Raw genomic sequence first — 23,214 nt, 5'->3', positions numbered from 1 at the left:
TTAAAATATTCAAAGATATTGTCACCATATAATATTTTCATGACAATATAATGTTCTTTAATTAATTTTTTTTTAATTTTAAAACAGATTTTTCTAATATGTGTTTGAATTAATGCAAATTTTTATTTATTTCATAAATTGGTTCTATGCAATATTAAAAATTATCTTTCTTTAAAAAAATCAACTCAAATCAAAAATCATTTGTAAAAAAAATCATGAACGGGTGATAATTTTAATGTCACTTGGGATTTAATTTACTCACGTTGTAACAATTCTCAAATTATTGTTCAAGAACGTATCAAGGCGTTATTTTCGATGCCTGCATTACTTAAGGAGTCCGCTACTGACTTAGGTCGTCTTATAAATCATATTAAGGGTAATATAAATGCAATTAAGGCATTGAAGGAAGTAACTGTTCCGCTGCACGGTTTATTCATTAGTCATATTTTATTACAAAATGTGGATATATCCACTGAAAAATCATGGGAGCTTTGAAATAGTGGTCCATGTATAGCATCCAAGATGATTTATGTACGTTTCTTGAAGACAGACACTGAGGTATAAAATCATTCAATGTGAGCGATCACAAACATGGAATAGGCCATTGAAATTCACACCCTGGTTTATCAAAATCAGTACCTAAAGGTCATTATATAAATTCTGAAGTTAAATCTGTCAATAATTATTCATTTTTAACCAAAACCAAACAAGTAACTGATTGTGTTTTGTTTGAAAACCACACCCGCTATTTAAATGTTCAAAATTCAACATAGGCAACAACAGAATATCATGAAGGAACGCAAACTATGCATTAATTGTCCTCATTCTGGACATCATGTTAGTAATTGTAATTCTAAACAAGACTGTATGAAATATAGCCTTAGACATCACACGTCTTTACACTTAGAAATAAATAGGCATTCAAGTAATAATACCCAGTCCAAGGATTTAAAAATAGCATCAGAAGGTACTTCTAATAATAATAAAACTAACTGACTGCCAACCTAAATTTCCTAACTGATATGAGGAAAAAGACTTAAATGTGAAATAAATTTATAAAAAATAAATAAACTGTGTTCATCATAAGTTGGACAAAGTGTAAAATAATTGCATGTATACACTTAGATATACTCTTAAATGTTAGTTATGTTTATTTATAATTTTTAATCGCATCATGTATTTATAATTTTGATATCAATGTCAGGAAAATAAAGACTTACTCAAGGAAATCCTCATTATCTCTCATTCCAAGGCTTTCAGTAATGCTCAAAGATATCCTCCAGTGGATATCTTGTTGAAGAATTTGTAGTTAATATGGTTACTAACATACCAGCACAATTCCAGGGATGGGCAAGGGTTTCTGTAAATGTCTAAGCCTATTACAATGATATTTTTTTATCGGGAGATAAAACAATTTTTGTAGCATTGCAAAATGTAAATTTTTCATCAGTTATCTGCTGCCCTAAGTTATAATAATCTAATTTCCCAAAGAATTGCAGTCAGAATGTATGCCCGCTGCTCAGAGTGAGTCTCTTTTCACTTCATTGCAGATGGAGTCAGTCATCTAATTTCACGGGGTAACTGTGAGATGTATTTAACAGGATTTTATATTTTAGAAAGTATAGCTTTATTTGATAAGCTAGACTTTACTTGTTAAGTCTTACTGTGCTGCCACAGGACAGGAACAAGTTCACAGCCATCCTTTACCAGATTATCACACCAAAATTATTCAAATTTTAATGGACTTGGAATCTTCATTCAGTATGGTTTAGCAGAGACTGATTTACACTCACAGAACCTAGAATGGAAAAAATAAAGGATATGAAAAATGGCAAGAAAAAACAATTTATTTTCATAGCAACTGCATTATGTAGCAAACAACTTTGCACAGAGGAGAGCTAAATATTTGCCTACTCAGCAGTTCCTTGAAGTTCCACTCCATGTGGAACCTCTTGGGAGTCAAGGAAATAAGTATTTGAGTTTTCATTATGACAACTGATGTTTACTGTGCAGATCATAGAAAACCATGTTTCATCTCCATCAATTATATTTTTCAAAATATTCTTATCATTATCATCCATATTAAAGCGGTTTGTACAAGTGTCGTCTGTGTTTCTGACACCTAGGCATTTTTCAAAGATTATAACACAATAAACTCTCATATTATTGGGAATACTGTGGTGGTGTTTCACCCTCACTGTTCAATGCAGATACTGAGTTTGTGTGTGTGTGTTTTCAATGAGTATGATATGGTTGTTTCCATTTATTTTGTATTTTCATACCTCAGTGTATAGGATTTATCATGTTGTTTTTGTTTACCTGTGTTAGTACATGTCTAAATTATGAAGTTGTAATTAATTTTAGATTACTGTAATGATATAAATATAAGAAGGAATGGAATGCAAGTGTGTCAGAGAATGTTTTATCCCCCCACTTTCACAGTACTTGAACAATTATTCTTTGCTGCTGGATTTTTGTAATTAAGTGGCGAGTATTTATTTTTACAGAGACGTATATATTAAATTTGTTTTTTTTTAATGAATGGAGTTTGGTGTTACATTCCCATCGTTAAATTTAATTTCTTACAAAAGAAAATTTACAGGAGCAAATTTTAGTGAATAGGAGAGTTGAAAAATTATAAATGTAATGTATTTAGCAGAAACTCACCGATAAGGAACAGTGCATGAGCAGAAGGAACAAGCATGAACTACTGTTGCTTCCCTCTGATTCCTTCTCTCTTATTGTCTTTTACAAATTCTGTATTACTGTGAAGTAAAATTTTTTATTGTCTGATAATGTTCTTGCAACATTGTCAAATTCTTGATGTAAAACAAAAATGTTAAGGTAACAATGAGCATGACTTTGATTTTGAATGACTTAGTTTGTTGTTTTTTGGTCAAGAAAAGATTTTCTCACTTGTGTAATGATTACATTCTGATTTATATGTTATAATTGTACACCAGTGTCTTGTCATTTATTATGAATATTTAAAAATGTTTCTGTTCTTATTTCACACGTCCACATGTGTGTTTTTCTTCATAACTGGCCATGGCACAGATTTCATAAATGTTCAGTTTATCAGTCAAATCAAACAACATAAATTTTAACAAAAAAATCCCCTTCTAATATTCCAGTTAGTTACAAAAAATAGCATACCCTTTTTCAATGTGGTCATTACCAGTCTAAATTTATAACTGTCCAGATTTTATTGTCCTCAGTTGTTATTCTTCCCAGTTTGAAACAATTCACCATTTCTAACCTTGTAAACAGCACTTTAAAATCCATAGTGAAAAGCATACAATTATATTAAAAACAATATTAAAAAAAAAAAACATTCAAAAATCAAATACTCTATGTTCGAATAATAAAAATATGTTCAGTGTAGATGCTAATGGCATAAACTACATGCAAATTAAATTTTATTTTATGGCCAGATAATAACAAAAAGATTTTTACAGGAATACTTTAATGACTTATTAATTTACTAGTCACAGTCCATTGTCACTTTTGCTAAGCATAATAAGAAAATTATTTAAAGAAGAAAACTAATTAATTATAGCATGAAAGTTTAAAATGTAGGAGAATTATTTTTTTCTTGCTTTATTTTTACAGGTGATTGGTGATAAAGATGATTCAAGATGCTTGCACATCACAATTCACCATACTACTACTGGCCCTCTTATAGCGGCAAAATTTGTTTTTGATGATCATATACGTTGTATGGCTGCTAAACAAAGGTGTTTATTCATTTTCTTTTTTTATTATTTATATCTTAAGAAAAATTTTATTCACATATTTTATTTTTTAAGTGCGTTTAGTTATTTTACAAAAATATTAACATATTACTTTATTATCAGTTATATTTATCTGTTAGATTAATTATTATTGAATTTTACCATGTAGTATGGATTTAAGGTATCAAAAAAAATATAACATTGTTCAAGATGATGAAATGCATCATCTTACAACCTGAGATTTCCACTATATCTTGAAATAACATCCTGGAAAATAAAAGGATACAGATTAAAACAATATTTGCCAACGACGTGTTTAGAAAACATTGTTATTCAAAGAAGTTAAGCTTATGTTTTCCTCTCCATTGGTTATTACTTACTGACCAGTAATATGTAGCTGATACCATTTAAACTTTTGATCTATAATGTATTTTAACTGTTTCACTAATGAATCGTATAAAATTGTCGGTTATATAAATAATGAAGTGAACAAAATATTTATAGGTTAGACTGTAATTTATTTAAATTGAAAAACATATTATTTTAATATTTTAGAATTCGTGCACCATTTAAATTCTGACTAGTAAACATTTGATATATTGTTTAAAGACTTAGATTTCAAGACTAAAGAAATAAAGAACAATGCATTTGTTAATATTCAGATAAAGAATAGTAAGAATTAAAAGTTAAAAGAACTCTTTGCAGAATGAAAAAAGAAATCATTAAGATTTCATGTCTGAACATATGGATTCTACTTTTTTATTTGTTTAGTTTGCAACCATTAGATTGTTTTGTCTGTATATTTTTATACTGTAATTTTTTACACCTACAGTTATTTATTTTGTTTTATTTAGTTAAATGTTTTATGCAAATTATTAAATGAATTGTTTAACTTTTTTCAGATTAACAAAAGGTAGACTAAAGGCAAGGCAGAAAAAGATGATCCAAATTGCTCGTTTATTGGAATTGCCTAGTAATGCTCAACCAACACCCTCACCTCCTACATATAACTTGCTTGCATTAAGACAGTCAGCTCATCATCATAGTAAATAGAAATAAGTATAAGTAAAATTAACTCTATGTATATGTATATTTATGGTTTCCTCTTATTTTTAAGTTTCTGAGAATCTTAAGAGATTATTTTTAGATGTGTTGTAATGCATTTAAAAGTAATTTTGTAAAAATCCATGGTATGACTGATTTTAGGATGGAATCTAAATGATAAGGATCTAAATATATGTAGAGTGTATTCAGGAATATAAATTATTTAGCAATAACAATAAAAAAAAATGAGTTTGTCTAACAAACCCAAAAAAAAATTTATAATAAAATGTTTTTTATAACTAAGTGATAAAATGTTATCAAAATGTTTCAATCATCTTTGTGACCATCTTCAGTGACTTGTACTGTTATTATTCCTGGTGGTTGCTTTTTAATTAGGCAGGCATGTATGTAGAATGTGGTCAAAAAGTGTTTAGATTCAAATTGGGGCTCTGTAATTATAGAATATTTTCTGTGTTAAGATGTGGTCCTTTCTACTTCCTTGTATGAAGTAAAGGAAGTATTGTGATCACAAAAAATTTCAGATTTCAACAAAATATCCATTTTGACTAGTTTTGGTATGACGTCTGTACATACATACATACATATGTATCTTGCATAACTTAAAAGCGATTAGCCCTAGCTTGTTGAAATTTTGGATTTAGGAATGTTATAACATCTAGTTGTACACCTCCCCTTTGATTGCAATTGACAGGACCAAAAAAAAAATCAAAAAATTTGAATTTTGGACTTTTTCTTAACTGCAATAATAAGCCCTCATTGAGAGATATTCAACAATATATCAGTGGTACTTATTTTCATTGGTTCCAGAGTAATAGCCAAATAAAATTTTAATTAATGAAATATTAGGATCGTACAAGGAGAAGGCACATCAGTTTGAATGTGACTTCATATACATATATTTTTTTAAATTTAAATATGTTGATTTATTAATAATTATTAACCTCTGATTGTGAAAAAAAATTGTACAATAAATAATAATTTAATAATAACAATAAAAAAAAATAATATGAAAAAAATCAGAGATAATTAGTGAAATAAAATTTAATTACTTTTCATTTTAATTCAGAAATGTTTACAGAGGTTAACAATTATTAATAAAACAATATATTTAAATTTAAAAAAATATATATGTATATGAAGTCGGATTCGAACCAGTGTATGCATGGTTATATGGGTACATGTTTTCACTTACACCACATAACTACTTGAGCGACGTGAAACAAAATTAATGTATAAACTAATATAAAATGCTGATATGGACACCACAAAAAAAAATGATGCAGTATGTGTCCACCACAGTGCAATTTTGTAACTGTCTACTTCATTAAAAGAATTGGAGGATTGAATCACTTTCAAATGAAATAAGTTTAAATGAAGTGCAGCAAAAAATGTATATATGTAATTTAATAGACGTACAAGGAAGTCATGTGGTGTCCACATCAGATTTTTTGAGTATGTGTAAAATATCAAGTATTTAAAGAATGTTATGTCATTAGTAGATTTATGATCTGTGCTCATGAAATGGTTGGCAGATGTTGACTCTCTCTTGCTCTAAAGAGAGTATTACATAATGCCATTACTTCTTTCCATGCACAGGATTGTTATTCTTAACTGTCAATTTTTGGGCGATTCGTGATTCAAAAGGTTGAATGCAGTCACTTATGATTATGCGTTAATATGCATACATAAATATTAAATAGCATCGACTGCTATGATCATTAACTGCTAATTAATACCAACAGCTTACATTGAACTTCAGTAATTTATAGAAATTAACTGACTTCATCCCCTTCAATTTACAGGATTCTACTCCATGAGATGTTCCAATATTGCACAATGAGTTTGTTTGTAGTGGATACAATTTTGCCATGTTAGTCAGGACTCTTTTATCATATTGAATAAAACATGATTTTGAATCTTACTGCAACGGAATGAACAATAAGCATGTATTAATCAGTAGAACTGTATAAATATGACAAAAAGAAGAAACTTCTTGAAATTAATACAAGCATTTTGTTTCACAAGTTGAAACAATCATGGCATGGAAAACTAATTTACATCTTACCTTTTAAAACAGTTGTACTATGCCTAGCCTAATTGTGTTTATATTTATTTCTTAAGTAAATAGTTTATTCATATATTTTTTAGGAAAAGAATTAAGGAAATATTCCTCTGTGGTAAACTTATATTTTGTGATATTTAATAATATAATATTTTTTTTTAATACAGGAATTCCTTCAGGTCGATCATTATTAAACCATAGGCCACCAGGTTTTGCAGCTGTTGTCAAACCTCCGTCCAGTCCAAAAACAAGTGTGTAGATATTTCTTTTAATTACTAAATTAATTTTTTTTTTAAATGAATAAATCTTTATTATTGGTACATAAAAATACATTTTATAGATCGTGTTGGTGTAAGATAAATTATAAATATAATAACAAATTTTAAGATAAAAAATATGAGTGTTTAAATCCATATTAATTATTTAAATACAAACTCATGAAATCTTGTTAGGTAAATACATTACATATAAAAATATTACTGCAAAATAATTCATAATTCAGATGCCGCTATTGAATATTATTTTGCAAACACATTTGTATACACATTGAATGGAATGCAGATAAATCATGGTTTTTGTTTATTTAATTACTATGAATATTTAATTTTAAATCAAATTATAGATTTATTTTAATTTAAAATATAAATATCCTTAATACAGGTAGGTTTTTATACCTACCTGTACGAAAAAAGCTGTTTGGTAGAAATTTAGAAGGAATAAAATGCCCTTTGATAAAATAAAGAAAAGGAATGTATAGAAATAATGTAGGCAAACATAAACAAAGGCTGCTCTAAGATTCCAAAATATATATTTTGTTACTTCAAAATTTTGGAATTAGTTTTCTTAAAGTGTTGTGTAAAAATATTTTTTTTTTAATAACAGAATGATTTCAGGGGATATAACATTACGTTATTAAAATTCGGTTTCTAGTAGGGATAAAGACAACTAAAAGATATCTTCAAATCATCTACATGATATGTATTTTTTTCATTGTTTTAAATATTTGCTGTGGGACAATAAGAAAAACTTTCTCCTCAAAATAAAAATAATAATAATAATTGAAACATATATTTGGATAAGAATAAAATGTTCAGCTTTTATTAAGAATAAAATGTTCATGATATATGTTCAGCTTACTTAAAAAAAAGTTACCTGATGTAAGCCTGTGGCAGAACCTTTTAGCTCTTCTTTTTTGTATTCTAATCATAATTTTAGTCGAGTTTAGATTCATCTTTATGGGTAAAAGTCACAAATCTTTAAATTATTCAAAAATTTTTTATTCATAATTTCATTCAAAAATAATCTTTCTATTCAAAAGGAGTCCATGTTAAAATATTATTAAACATTTATTAAGTTGTTTCAAATTTCTGTTATTATTTATGACCACATAGGATCACTTTAGTCAATCCATTATCCAAATCTCTTCAATGAGACTGTTTAGGCCTTGCGGTCCTCCCAGTACGTTTTCATACTTTATGATCTTTGTGCCCTAAATGTTTATGTTCTGAGTGTGAAGCGAGTTGGTTTTCTTCTTTAATTTTTTATCTGTGGTGGTGTCTTCTAGTGTAGACCAATATACTTCAGATCCTCTCTTATTTTTCTGATCCATGTACATCCTGTCCTGGTGTTCTTCAATTTGAGATTGTACTGTACTAGCTGTTTTAGAAGTCTTGAATTTTACATCCTCATGATATGTCCAAAGAATCCTAGTTTCCTCTCGTGCATGGTATCAGTGATGGGTTCTAATTCTTTTTACATAACTTTATTGGACGCAATCCACCACTGCCCATCTTTCTGGTACTTTTTATTGATACAGGTACTTCCAATTCTTTTGATTTTCTGGAGTCTGTCTGTCTTTGATTGTTCGTTTACAAATTTCTATTGTGTAGGATTATAAGAAATATAAATTATTTTAAACATCTCTTTGACTAATGCAGCTGAGCTTTTGTTGATGAATGTACTTTCTGCATAGTCATCAGTACTTTCTTTTTCTGTTTAGCCTCTGGAACCACCATAAGATATTACTTCAGAGGATGAATGAGAATAATATGTATGAATGTAAAAGAAGTGTAATCTTGTACAGTCTCAGGCCGACCATTTCAGAAATGTGTCACCATTCCACCAAAGAACACCCATGTTCATGATCTGATGTTCAAATTTCTATAAAAGTAACTGCCTTTACTAGGATTTGAACCTTAGAACTCTCGACTTCATCAGTACTACATGTTTCAGAAAATCTTGTAGCTAATAAGAAGGCATGTATGTTATGGGTCTGACAAAAGTTTTCTAATATACATTTATATGAGCAGTTGCTTTCCGCATTTAACTAACAGTTTCCTTTGGATATATGGACAGGATTTTCACTTAAGTGCAAGTGGTCCATGAAACTTCATTTAGCGTCAAGGAAAAAAGACAACATTTAATTATTTGGAATTATTAAAGTTCTTTTCCCTTAAGGGTATTTATTTTATTATAGACTAAATCTTTTTTATTAATATTATTATTTTGTATATTATAATTTTTATTAGTAAAATAAAAATTGCTATTAATTTGTTAAATTTAGGGTATGGTGTTAGAAGCAATGAAAAATTAGCTCTTTTGAAATTTAATTGGGACCCATCTGTAAAATATTTTACATTAATCTCATATATAAAGATGAAACGTCCTTTTATTGTCAGAGGTGATGTACATTCATGCGAATACGTTTACAACTATATTTATTCAAAAAGTTCATTTTACAGTATATTTTTTTTAAATTTAATGTATTTGTAAAGAAATACTAAAAAGTTTTTTTATCATATTTATTAATTTAAAAAAAAATCATACAGTCTTCTTCTATAAATAATAAATTGCCCTTCATTCTGAATTATTATGTGTTTGTATACCATTTATTTTACTATTTTTTTTCTTGTTAAAGATATTTAAGAAAACACTTTAATAATTGAGATTATGTATTCAATATAATTTTTACTTAAATTAATCCCTTTAATATCCATATTATTCCTCTGTACTATTAAATTATATTTTAAATTCTATTTAAATAATCCACCTAGTACAAAATATTGATATACTAGGTGGTACATCAATATTCTGTGCTAGGTGGTTTATATTAATAAAATTTAAAATATATATTATATATATATATATATATATATATATATTTTAAATCTATCTTTTCAAGACCCATATCACCTCCATTCTAATAATTATTGTATATAACCTGGCAAAATTATCATTAGGTTTTATAAATTGCATATTAAGTTTCATAATATAATATACTTAATAAATTTTAATAAAACTTGCCTTAGATTAAATGTAATTCCTAAATATGCTAGGATAAACAAAAAATCCTCAATTTAATAAATATATATTAAAAACAAAAGATTTTGCAGAAAGGTTTAAAATGAAGCAGGAAATCAAACTAGCATATTTTAAAAGAAATTTGATATACTGAATTATATATATATAGTACACACCTTCAATTAGTATAAATTTTAGGACATTTAATTTTTATTATGTATATAAGTTAATTATATATAACTAATGTTGAAATTCATAAAAATAAACTCGATGAACAGCTGGAGTCAGGATCATGTGCTGATACTATTAGTTTTGATATGATAAATTTAACTAATGTTGACTTTGATGATATAGAACAATTTATTGTTGGGTAATGCTTTTAAATTTAATCTAAATGTTAATAACAAGAATAATATCATCAAAAATATTGTAGTTGATTCTGAAATAAATATTAATCAAATAAAAACTAATGATAAAGAACAATTACGTAATGTCACTACTAGCAAAATTCATTGTAATAAAAGGAAAAATTTGATCCATAAACCACTGTTATATATAATATATTGATAATAGTAAAAAAGTAATTCACCATTTGAAGAATAAATTAAATGAAAATAATTGCATTATATTAAAATCTGATGAAACAATATATAATAGAAAATAATTTCAAAGAAATAAATAACCCCGCTAAAAATTTTTTAAAAATAACTAAAAGTTTAATAACAAAATACCAAAATATTTTTAACCGTATCAGTAATTTAAGATATCACTCTAGATTATATACCCTTTTGAACCATTTGCCCCAAGATTAACAATACTTCCAAAAATACGTAAACTCTGCATCTCTGTGCGACTTCTGATTAATTTTACATCTGTTCCATTGTATATTATTTCTAAAATAACAGATAAAATACTTAGGATAAAAATGAATTATTTTTATTATAATACAAAAAATGGAATTGAATTTGTAAATAAATTAAAAAACTTAACAATTGGAGCAAAAACTAGGATGGTAAGTTATGGTATAAGTAACATGTATCCTAGCATACCTATTGAGAAAACAATTCACATAATAAAAAATAAATTAATATGCAATCATGAAGATCCTAAATTTATTGATAACATAATCAATATTATAAGAAATGTATCCCAACGAAACTACTTTAAGTTTAATGACAAGTGTTTTATTTATTGGCATTATTCATACACATAATGTCTTGTTATTGACTCTGTATGTTGATGATATTTTTGTTATTTATAATCCCGTTATATGTTTTGAACACCTCATAATTTTAAATAAACTCAGTTCATATTGTAGTGATTTAAAATTCACTTTTAAATAGACATAAATAGAACAATAAATTATCTATATGTTAGTATTGAAATTAATAAAAATAATCAAATTCAGTATATTGGAAACCCACAGCCAATAATATTAAAATTCATAAAAATTCAAATCATCCTTGGTCTCACAAAATTAACACATATACAAACATGGTTAATAGAATAATCAGTTACCCACAAAATAATAAAAATAAGTTAAACATAGAAATAAATAATAATATAAAACAAATTGATATAGTGACTTATTAATTGATAATATATATATAAAAAACAAATTTCAAAAATTAGTAGTAAAACTCTAGTTTAAATGTTTATGATAATAAATTTAAATTTGTATATAAAACAAATAACCATATAATAAAATAGTTAAAAACCAATAATCATACCGATTCTTATAATTTATGTGGAATTTGTAAAATAAAATTACAATTTTACAAATTGATTGTGGTCACATATATATAGGTAAAACTAATAGATTTTTTAAAGCCAGATTTCTTTAGCATTTTAGACATTACAAAAATAAAAATTTGGGTTTCTCTAATGTTGCTGACCACTTCATTAATAATAAACATTCTATTATTGAAACTAATTATGAAATATTAGAAATTAAAAAAGGAGATATAAAAAATAATAATAATAAATAAAGATATTTTGGAAAAATATTATATAAATAAATACAAGAAGAGATTCAACTTCATGAACTTGCAAACAGATTATGAGGATGACACACTTGTAAGGGCGGCAATAGATGGCAGCACATTTTCAGATAAGATAATTTAATACATAAATTTTAATTATTCATACAGTACTATAGTATTAGCTGGCCAAACAAGGAGTATATATTTTGTTTTTATCCTATATAATTTTATTTTATCATTTGACTTCATCATATTTTTATATATGTAACTTTTAGTTTCAATAATTTGAATTAATATTAATTTTGAACATTTCGTATATTTCTTTTTAAAAATTATAAATTTGAAAATGTTTTAATTTTTTATCTTGTATAATAAATTTTATATATTTTAATTATAATTTTGAGTTTAATATGTACTTTGATAATAAACATTTTATGAAGAAGAACTACAACTGATGATGTAGGTTGCTATGAAAGTATTATTGTAGATACTACAAAAAAATAAGGTGTGTGTCATTTTACTTTATTTAATTCTGTACTTGGGTGGATCAAGTTGAGTTATATATACATGAGGTCTGTAAATAAAGTAATGAGGTTAGTTTTTTTTTACAGCCAAAGTGGCAACATTTTAAAGTTACTACTAAACATATGGTTGTGTGAACAACTGATTTATATTAGGTATTAATATTTTTAGTCTATTGTTGTCACGTGAGACATAAACAAACTTGGGCTCTGTATTGAGCCCAAGTTTTTAGGTGGTTTAAAGCATTTTCAGATGGCCAGGAATCAGTTGCAGATTAATCTCATCAAAAAGTGACAACAGTGTTGAGCAAATCAGAGACATGATGTGGTACGACCGGCGATTAACTGTCAGAATGGATGTCAAAAGAGCAAAGAGTTCACTTTACTGTTATTTTAGCTAATGTTTTAGTAGTCTGCAGCTTCTGAAGTCTTAACTTGTAGCCTCATCTATTATTTTAGTATTGTACTATCCAACTTGTCTTCTAAATTGATTTAAAATTCCTTTTCTTACACAAAAAATCTTCTTATATTCACATCACTGTTAACTTAATTTTCTAAATATTGGCATGCCATTTTTATCTTCTAAGTGACATTCAAGGTATTGGGTTTGGTAATTAATCCCTTTAAAATATTTTTCCACTTCCAGAATCAGATTTTCTTGAGTACTTATTTCCTTTGAGAGCGTTAGTGTAGCACTAATTTAATTTGTTCATTAAAATATTATTTGTAGCTGAATGTGTTTTTGCTCCATTTCGTTTACCATTATACCTGATTCTCTTTGCTTTAAAGTTACTTTGTTTACTTTTAAATTAATCAATAGAATTCCCTAAGATTTAAAAATATTTGTAAAAATGATCTAACAATTATCAAGACCTTCTCCAGAAAAGTATTTTAAAGTAAGGAAACTAAGTACAGTAGTATATTTATTCGGTAGTACTTGAATTAATTTTTATTTATTTTTTGTCTTATTTTAAGGAGAGAAGGATAAAGAGAGACGAAGTAGTAATACAAGTAGCGTTGAAGGTGGTACTCCAAGATCACGTGAAGGGTCTCCTAAATTACCTCGTCCTCGTAGTGAAGAAATTCCTTTAGAAGATATTACAACTAAGGTATCATACGTGCTGCTTAGAGCAATATTTTAAATGTTATGTTTTCTAAGTTATTAAATCCACACTACTACTTAGTGAAAAAATTGTAATGATTTTTTTTTTTTTTTTAATATAATTTTCACAATTTATTAATATGATAGTATTATGAGAATAGTCTGCTTTATTCATTGTGAAAGAATAAGGTAGTTTTGAAAATGTATGTTTTATAAACAACTTATAAATTACATTTGGTCCACTTTATTTTAAGGAAACCTATAAAAATTGTGACAATATGCATGAAAAGTAGTTTATTTCTCATTAATTTCCTAATCATGCAGTTTTAAAGTTCCATAACTTCATTGAGGATTATACAAGAAATTTGTGTTATATTTAAATGTATTTAAAAACCGTTTCTATATCTATAGTTTCAGAATTTTTCTGAACGTAAGTAATTTCCTACTTTCTATTAAAAGTGGGATGGAATATTAGCCATCTGTTAGAAATTAATGCAATTACTTTGCAGCAAAACAGCTTTAAAGACAAGTGCAAGATCTGTATTGTATTCTATGCTTAGGTAAATTATAACTTTTAATATGACCAAGTTTTCCTCTCTCTTTACTTTTTTTGTGTAATTTTCCATATTTTTTAACAAGTTTATCCAAATAAATTGCAAATCATTATAAAAATGCTAAAAATAACAAAATTTAACATTACACAAGATTACATCTAATCATGTGTTAGTTAAAGCTCTTCAAATAAAAGCTGTTTTTTCATAATAAATAGTATAGTGTTTTTATCTGAATTTTGTTATCTTTTGATTTTATCTGAATTTTTCCCATTATTAATTGTTCGCTTTCACTTCCATTGGTCCTGGTTCATGTATTAAAACAGATTTTTTTTATGAAAGGCTTTCATTTAATTTCATTTGTTTACATTTTTATTTAATTTTCTATAAAATAATATATGTATGTGGTTCTTTATGCAGTTATTTGTTTTTTTTTTATTAATTTTACATTTTATAATTTTGCAAATATTAAATTTAAACAGTAAAACCCAAATCTAATCTCTTTTTATCATAAAACAAGTAGAATTTTAAAAATAAGAAAGAGCATTATAAAACGTCCCTTTTATAATCAGTATTTTCTGAATTATATCTTCTCATTTATTGAATAAATGTGCTTATAAATTACTTATATTGCGGAAGAAGAAAACCATATGATTCTTTTATTAAATTATTTTGACTGTTAATTGTTATAGAGCTTCAGAAATTCCAAATTATATTTTCAAAATTAAGTTCTGGAAATTTATTTTAATTATTGTTACTTTTATTAGCATCTCACGATTATGTCCTATAAATATATATTTTTTTTAATTCCATACCTAGTACTACTATTCAAGCAAATATTGTTTTTTAATATCTTGTCTGTCAATCTGTTTTCTAAAATTTTTCACTTGCGAAATTGAGATATGGATATTTGATAAATATCCATTTAATGAAAATTTATACAGCTCTTCTGTAATTTTGGGACAAATAAATGGGTATCCTACTCAAATATATTACTCTCCTCCCAGAGTAGTGGAACATATAGGAAAGATCTTCAAACTTAATAGGTGTAGCCAATTTTTAGTGAAATAGAAATATATAAATCAATCTTTCTATAATTTTCTATTTATCTAATCCTTTCAATCTTGCAAGGCTTTTGTTTAGGCTATATAACCGCAAAACACTGTATTTAGAAATAGAATACTTACATTTTTATGTTTCAATATTATGGGTTCTAATAGTACAGCTTTGGACTGTATGTCAAAAGTACTTCTGAAATTTATGTAGTTTAAATATGAAATTGTTTAATTAGTGTTGTTTAGATCTGTTGCACATCATCTATGTTGAATGGAACTTCAGATAAGATCTAATTTATATTTCAAGCATTTTTGTTTTTTTTATTGTTGCAGAGAAATAGTTTAACTTCAGCATCAACATCCTCAGCAGTTGAAACACAAGTTGAATCAGTATCAGCAGCCATCAGTAATACAACATTAAATATGCCTAGCAGTAGTAGTTCAAGTATTGAAACTTCATTCAGTAGTAATTTTCCTGAACAACAAGATAGCAGTAGTAGTATTAATAACAATAATAGTAGTAAGGATAAGGAACAAGAAAGGCGGAAAGGGAAAGTAGAAACTGTTTGAGTAGTATCTTGATAGAAGTATGTATAAATTATTCTTTAATTACTTTCACGTTTCCAATGTAATTTTTTTTGTAACAAGTCTAGTAATGTTTGTGAAAAAACTTGCTCATGCCGGTCATTGTCATCATGTTTTACAATACACCAAACCTTTTTGCTAGACCAATTCCAATTAAATAACTTCTGTCCATCTAGTTCAGGAATACCTCTCATATGTTCATTCTGTTTGTACAGCAGAGCTTTTTGTTGAATTTTTTCTAAAGCTCATCATTCATATTAAATATTCATGTTATCTGCCTCAATATCACCTAATTTTATTGTTAATAGTCTTAACTTCTTGGGTAGTCCTACCCATTTATAAGTAGTCTCTAACAGATAAAAAAAAAATGGGCATTGCTGCTATTTACGTCTTGCTTTCCTGTCTTTAACCAAATACACAATTCTTAATGTTATAGAGCAATACAGGAATGACAAAAACTTGTTAATTTTTTATTCTTTTTATTTTTGACTTGTTCGTAAAATTACATTAAATATGAATACATATGGCTTAAAATATAAAGCTACCTAGAATATTTTGATAAATGTGACCTTATTAAAGTTTTAATGTAATAATGGAAGAAAGTATAGACTACAAAAAGTATTAAGAAACAAAGGTTAGAATATATTAAGGAAATAATTAAAATGAAGGATTTTGAAAATAATTTTTCTTTAAATTAATAGAATAGAAGAAGAATAGAGTTAGAATAAAAATTGATAGAAAATTACATCAACATAATCAGATGAACTGATTCTACTGTACCAAAAGTTGTTTAAGTTCTTGGTGGAAACTGTTTAGTTGAACTGTTATAAATTATGTAGCAAGTTTGAGAGGTTAAGAATGTTTGGTTGTGAATCATTGTTCTAGTGGAAGATACAGTGTACCAAACACACCAAGCCATTGAAAAATTGGATTCTCGAATCTCGTTCCTTAGTGCATACATGAACTCCAGGGATAAAGGCCAAAGATTCTTCTGGAACTAAAGACTATTTTCAAAGTTCTTTTCTGCAGCCATAAGTTGAGAGAAGATGATATCCAAATTTCTTATAATTGCAGAAATCAAATTGTAATATAAAATAAAAGGCTATGGATCTGCAGCACTTGTTGATAGATGGTTGTCACTTCTATATTTTTTACTTTCATGGAACATTTTCATCCTTAGATGCTTAATCTTCTTTTTGTTGCACTCAAAATATTTTCTAACTATGTTGACCCATTTTGAAGTTTTAAGTCGTTTTTTAATTTAAAGGAATTTTTTGCTTTTTAGAACTTAGATTTAAATTTTTTCTTACAGTTACTAGATCATTCCTTTTGTTACATATCAAGATCAAGGGCGTTTTTGTATAATGTTTATTATAACAGCAGTTTAATCTTTAAAAAATCTCAGACGATTAAAATGCATGTAAATTTAGTTCTACTCCTGATCGTTGTCTTCAAAATTTTTCATCTCTGGAAAAAATGTAATGTTAACATTCATATTCTTAACAGTGGTACAGTTTTAATTTTATAACTTTTAAATTATAAAACTTCAAAGTCTATTATTTTTGTCTTTGCTTCCAATGAATCACTCCCTCCCTAAATGTTAACAAAAATTTACTTCTCACCATCAACAATTTACATCTCAAAGTTAGAAATAATGCATTATTGATATAAGATGTAAGGAAATTTCATCACCGGACTCAGAAAATGGGTAAAATTTATAAAGTTTTCATAATGCTTCTAATCTATCTATAACAAGTAGCTTTAAGAAAACAATAGTTGTGTAAAATATATTATAATGTTTTAATATTTATTATCTTTTGTATTTGTCTTGTAGGCTAATAACAACCTGCATGGAAAATAAAAATAATAACATTTATATAAGTAAACCAGGTTGAATAAATTTCAATATATATACTCGTATGTTAATAACATTGTTGTAGCACTAAGGTTTCCAAAGAGTGGGTCATGACTATCTAATGAGTTTCACACTGGATGTTTGGTATTAGCATAAAAATTTTAAAGTTACTTTAAAATTTTTTGAATATTTTTTATTGAAATCTGCAATGGCGAATTTTTGATGTACACACAAAAATGATTATTTCTCCTTATTACTTTTCAGTATTTGCTAAGTGAACATCTAAAGTAACGCTTCTTCATATTTGATTAAATCAGATTAGTGTATCACAAGTATCTAATACTTGTTGGGAACCTGATTGAGTATGGATGTTGCCCTTCTACTGAGCTCTGGTCCATTCCTGCTTGGACAATGGCTGCATGGTTTATTCATCCACACAAGCCATTGTTTTTAGGATGTTTGATGTAGTACGTCATTCTTATTTGTCCTACATTTTTTATCATTCATTTGTTCTACAGGTGCATTTTGTTCAAGCCCCATGGTAGGTCTACTGGTGGTAGGTAGTGGTGAGCCATCTCTGATACAAATAATCTGCTTCTATGTAGCTCGCATTAAACTGCAACCAAATCATCTGACGTTTGATGCTGTAATTTCCAACCCAAATCTTAATCAATATCAGGAGCAGCTGAGATCTGCTGCCCTGCTAGGCATCAGAGCTCATTACCTTTTCTTGTCTGTAAATATACAATTACCTCCAGTTTTTACTGTTACTTGATATTATTACTCCCTTTGGCAGCCTTCTCTGGTAAATTATTACTTTAGTCTTTGTCAATAACATAAAATGTATATGAATCTGGTTATCTTACAAGAAAAGTTATTTTAATATTGCAAATAGCATGAATCCTAATGCTGCAGTTTATACAAAAAATTCTGAACATGATAATTCTTGTGTGGTTGGCAATTGAACTTATATGTTTCGCCTTTGCAGCATTGTCAGTGTTTTCGTCACTAACATTAATACTGATTAGGTACTAACATTTGAAATATTTCATGCAACACTAAGACAATGTTATCAGTTGTCTTACTATTTCTTAAGGCCATGCATTTGTATTCAAATATTTAATTATTACTTTTATATATTTTATCTATTTATGCCATTTGGCTTATGCCAGATGGTAAATTTGTTGTTTTAAGTTAGATTTTAAATATTATATTTTATTATGGTTTTATTTTGCCTTTAACATACAGCATAAGCACTTCACATATGTATTATAGTGTATGATGAACATTTTTCATTGAGTTATTTCTTGTTCTATTTTTGATTTTATTTGTTTTATATTACCATATTTAATATTTAAGTTTGGTGTTGTAAATCTAAATTGTTTACTATAGTAATATTGTGTCCAGGCTCTGATAGCAACAATTCTTTGTGTGCCCAGGAAAAAATGTATCACAACTTATTAAACATTAACAAGAAAATTTTCTAACTGTTGATTGTTATTTTAAATGAAATGTTATTTTATTACTTTAATAATTAGTATCTTGTTTTAATAAATACTGTTCTTAACTAGAATTCTTTACTGAAGAATTGAGAGAAGAGTGGAAGAAGTTTAGGAGAAGAACAGTTTGGTTTCAGGAAAAGTATAGGGACAAAGGAAGCAATTTTAGCGCTCAGATTAATAGTAGAAGGAAGACTAAAGAAAAACAAAGCAATATAGGTAGCATTTATAGACTTAGAAAAGGTATTTGATAACGTAAACTGGAATAAAATGTTCAGTGTTTAAAAAAATGTTGGGTTCAAGTATAGAGATTGAAGAACAATTGCCAACATTTACAGGAACCAAACTGCAACATTAATAATCGAAGAACATAAAAAAGAGGCCGTAATAAAAATACCACAAATATAACCAATTATTTGAAACTTAATATTATTATCAACAACAATTACAATTATAATAATCATAACAAATTTATTTTTTAGGGAGTCAACAAGAAAGTTTCTTACTCCATTATTTTTTAATGTTTACATAGAACTAGCAGTTAATGAAGTTAATAACAATCGAGATTCGGAGTAACATTGCAAGATGAAAAGATAAAGATGCTGCAGTTTGCTGATGACACAGTAATTCTAGCTGACAGTAAACAAGATTTAGAAGAAACAATGAATGGCATGAATGAAGTCCTACGCAAGAACTATTGCATGAAAATAAACAAGAACAAAACGAAAGTAATGAAATATAGTAGAAATAATTAAGATGGACCATTGAATATAAAATAGGAAGAGAAAAGATTATGGAGGTCGAAGAATTTTGTTATTTGGGAAGTAGAATTACTAAAGATGGATGAAGCAGGAGCAGGATAAAATGTCGAATAGCACAGGCGAAACAAGCTTTTAGTCAGAAATATAATTTACTTACATCAAAAACTAATTTCATCAGTAATTTTGCTTACATTAAATAAAACGTCAGGAAAACATTTTTTGAAAGTATATGTTTGGAGCATAGCTTTATACGAAGTGAAACTTGTATGATCAGAGTACCTGAGAAGAAAAGATAATAAGAAGCTTCTGAAATGAGGTGCTGTAGGAGAATGTTAAAATGACAAATGTGACAAATTAAAAGTTAAAAAGTACAAATGAAGAGGTGTTGCGGCAAATTAATGAAGAAAGAAGCATTTGGAAAAATATAGTTAAAAAAAGAAGAGACAGACTTATAGGTCACATATTAAAGCATCCTGGTATAGTGATTTTGATATTGGAGGGACAGGTAGATGGGAAAAATTGTGCATGCAGGCAACGTTTGGAATGCGTAATACAAATTGTTAGGGATATAGGATGTAGGGGATATAACAAAATGAAAGGGAACTAGATGGGGAATCTTGGAGAGCTGCCTCAAACCAGTCAAATGACTGAAGACAAACAAAGAAAAAAGCAGTTATTTTATTTAGTTTACTATAATAATCGATAAGTGTTAAATAAAAAATACATTTAAAGCGAAGGCTGTTGAAGTAGAAGTGAAAAGTAAAAATCAGTCATTAACGAAAATAATGAAAAACTTTCACTTAATTCTCAATTATAAAAATAGTGAGAAGTGTGATTCCAATTATTTCCAGTTTGGGTTAACACAGAATAGTAGCAAAGGAGATGCACATCTACAATACATTGTGCATTAAGAGATTTTCACAAACAAGAGTATATTTCAAATAATTTACTCAAGTATATTGATACAAAGCATCTACATTTAAAAAATAGCCTCTACAATACATTTGAAAACTAGCCTTTACAGAATTTTAAGAGCAACAGAATTAAATTTGTTAAAAAAATAAGCTCTTTCATTTCACTATCATAAATAAAAACGCATTAGACATTTTATATCTTTTTAGTTTGTAGATTAGTAAAGGTTGCTTAATTTCCTAAACATTAATACTTACAACAAATAAAAGATAGTGTCCCAGTTATATTATACTTACCCTTGCACAAAGAACTGGCCAAATGTTGTGTGTTTAAGAGAAATTGAGTGTTGAGCAGTTTTTGTTGTACAATTATTTGAATTTATAGACTTACAAGGATTGCCCCAACTGATGGTTTTCATTCATGATATATGGAATAATGAAATGAAGATTTGTTCCCTTGAAAACCAATTATTTGGGATACTGATAAAAAAAATGCTGGAAAGTTTGTTTTGAAGCTCACATATTTGGTATATTTTCAATGAATTGTATTTATATTTACAAGGTTCAGATTAATTTTGAACTATAGATGTAGTGAACCTATTTCAGAATGATGTGACTACTGAAATATTGAAGACTTAATTGATACTTCAGAATATGCCATTTTTAAAATGAATCTGTTCAGAAAAAGATTAATACAGTTTTAAAATATGTATAGTTTCAAAATACATATCTAACCATTTCAACCGTACCTTTAAAATTGCAATTCCCTTTTATAACATCTTAGTATATGTGTGTGAAGATGCATTTTCCTCCACAATCAAGTTAAATTTAAAAATAATCTCCAATTATCAAATCCATCGTGTTTGAAAATTACCAATACCAATGTGAATGTTAAGGAAAACATAATGTCAATAATAACTCAGCTTCAAATAATGGGCAGGCAGGAGTAGGTTTCATAATGAACAAGAAGATAGGGAAGAGAGTAGAGTAATTCAAAACGCATAGCGATAGAATCATTGTAATAAGGATAAAATCAAAACCTAAACCGACAACAATTGTTAACGTCTATATGCCTACAAGCGCCCATGATGATGATGAGTTAGAGTGTGTATACGAAGAGATTGATGAAGCAATTAAACACGTAAAAGGAGATGAAAATTTAATAATAGTTGGATTGGAATGCAAGCATTGGAAAAGGCAAGGAAGAAAATATAGTGGGTGAATACGGGCTGGGCAAAAGGAATGAAAGAGGGGACCGACTTATAGAGTTTTGCACGAAGTATAATTTAGTAATTGCCAACACCCAATTTAAAAATCATAATAGAAGAATATACACATGGAAAAAGCCAGGCGATACTGCAAAGTATCAGATAGATTATATCATGGTTAAGCAAAAATTTAGAAATCAACTCGTTGACTGCAAAACTTACCCTGGAGCAGACATTGATAGCGACAATAATTTGGTGATAATGAAATGTAGATTGGGGTTTAAAAACCTGAAGAAAAGGTGTCAGATGAATCGGTGGAATTTAGAGAAGCTTGAGGAAGAGGCGGTAAAGAAGATTTTTGAGGAGGACATCGCAAGAGGTCTGAGTAAAAAAGATAAGGTAGAAAATGTAGAAGTAGAATGGGAGAATGTAAAAAGGAAATTCTTAAATCAGCAGAAGCAAACATAGGCGGAATAAAGAGAACTGGTAGAAAACCTTGGGTTTCTGACGATATATTGCAGCTGATGGATGAACGTAGAAAATATAAGAATGCTAGTGATGAAGAAAGTAAAAGGAACTATAGCAATTAGGAAATGCTATAAACAGGAAGTGCAAACTGGCGAAAGAAGAGTGGATTAAAGAAAAGTGTTCAGAAGTGGAAAGAGAAATGAACATGGGTAAAATAGATGGAACATACAGGAAAGATAAGGAAAATTTTGAGGTACATAAATTAAAATCTAATAATGTGTTAAATAAAGATGGTATACTGATTTATAATATGAAAGAAAAAGTTGATAGGTGGCTGGAATATGTTGAAGAGTTATATGGAGGAAATAAATTAGAAACTGGTGTTATAAAGGAAGAAGAAGAAGTCAAAGAGGATGTAAAGAGAAATACAATACTGAGATCTGAATTTAAGAGAGCATTAAAAGATTTAAATGGCAGAAACGCTCCTGGAATAGATGGAATACCTGTAGATTTACTGCGCAGTGCAGGTGAGGAAGCGATTGATAGATTATACAA

The 23,214-nt window shown here is 27.6% G+C and overlaps 1 protein-coding gene across 4 annotated transcripts in view; it reads left to right on the top strand.

Annotated features, from left to right (window-relative positions):
• Window positions 1-23,214, top strand: part of ema (C-type lectin domain containing ema) — a 91,829-nt gene that overhangs the window by 54,604 nt on the left and 14,011 nt on the right. For all 4 annotated transcript variants that reach the window (XM_075375980.1, XM_075375978.1, XM_075375977.1 and 1 more), the window contains exons 14-18: window positions 3,613-3,737; window positions 4,637-4,779; window positions 7,029-7,112; window positions 13,640-13,773; window positions 15,706-15,959. In XM_075375980.1, the coding sequence (XP_075232095.1) occupies window positions 3,613-3,737; window positions 4,637-4,779; window positions 7,029-7,112; window positions 13,640-13,773; window positions 15,706-15,942 (723 nt within the window). In that variant the 3' untranslated portion in view covers window positions 15,943-15,959. The remainder of the gene's footprint in view (window positions 1-3,612; window positions 3,738-4,636; window positions 4,780-7,028; window positions 7,113-13,639; window positions 13,774-15,705; window positions 15,960-23,214) is intronic.

Source organism: Lycorma delicatula, chromosome 9 (genome assembly GCF_047948215.1).
Source record: "Lycorma delicatula isolate Av1 chromosome 9, ASM4794821v1, whole genome shotgun sequence".
Taxonomy (NCBI): Eukaryota; Metazoa; Arthropoda; class Insecta; order Hemiptera; family Fulgoridae; genus Lycorma; species Lycorma delicatula.
The sequence above is the reverse complement of the archived record's forward strand: the minus strand, read 5'-3'. Positions and strand labels throughout refer to the sequence as shown.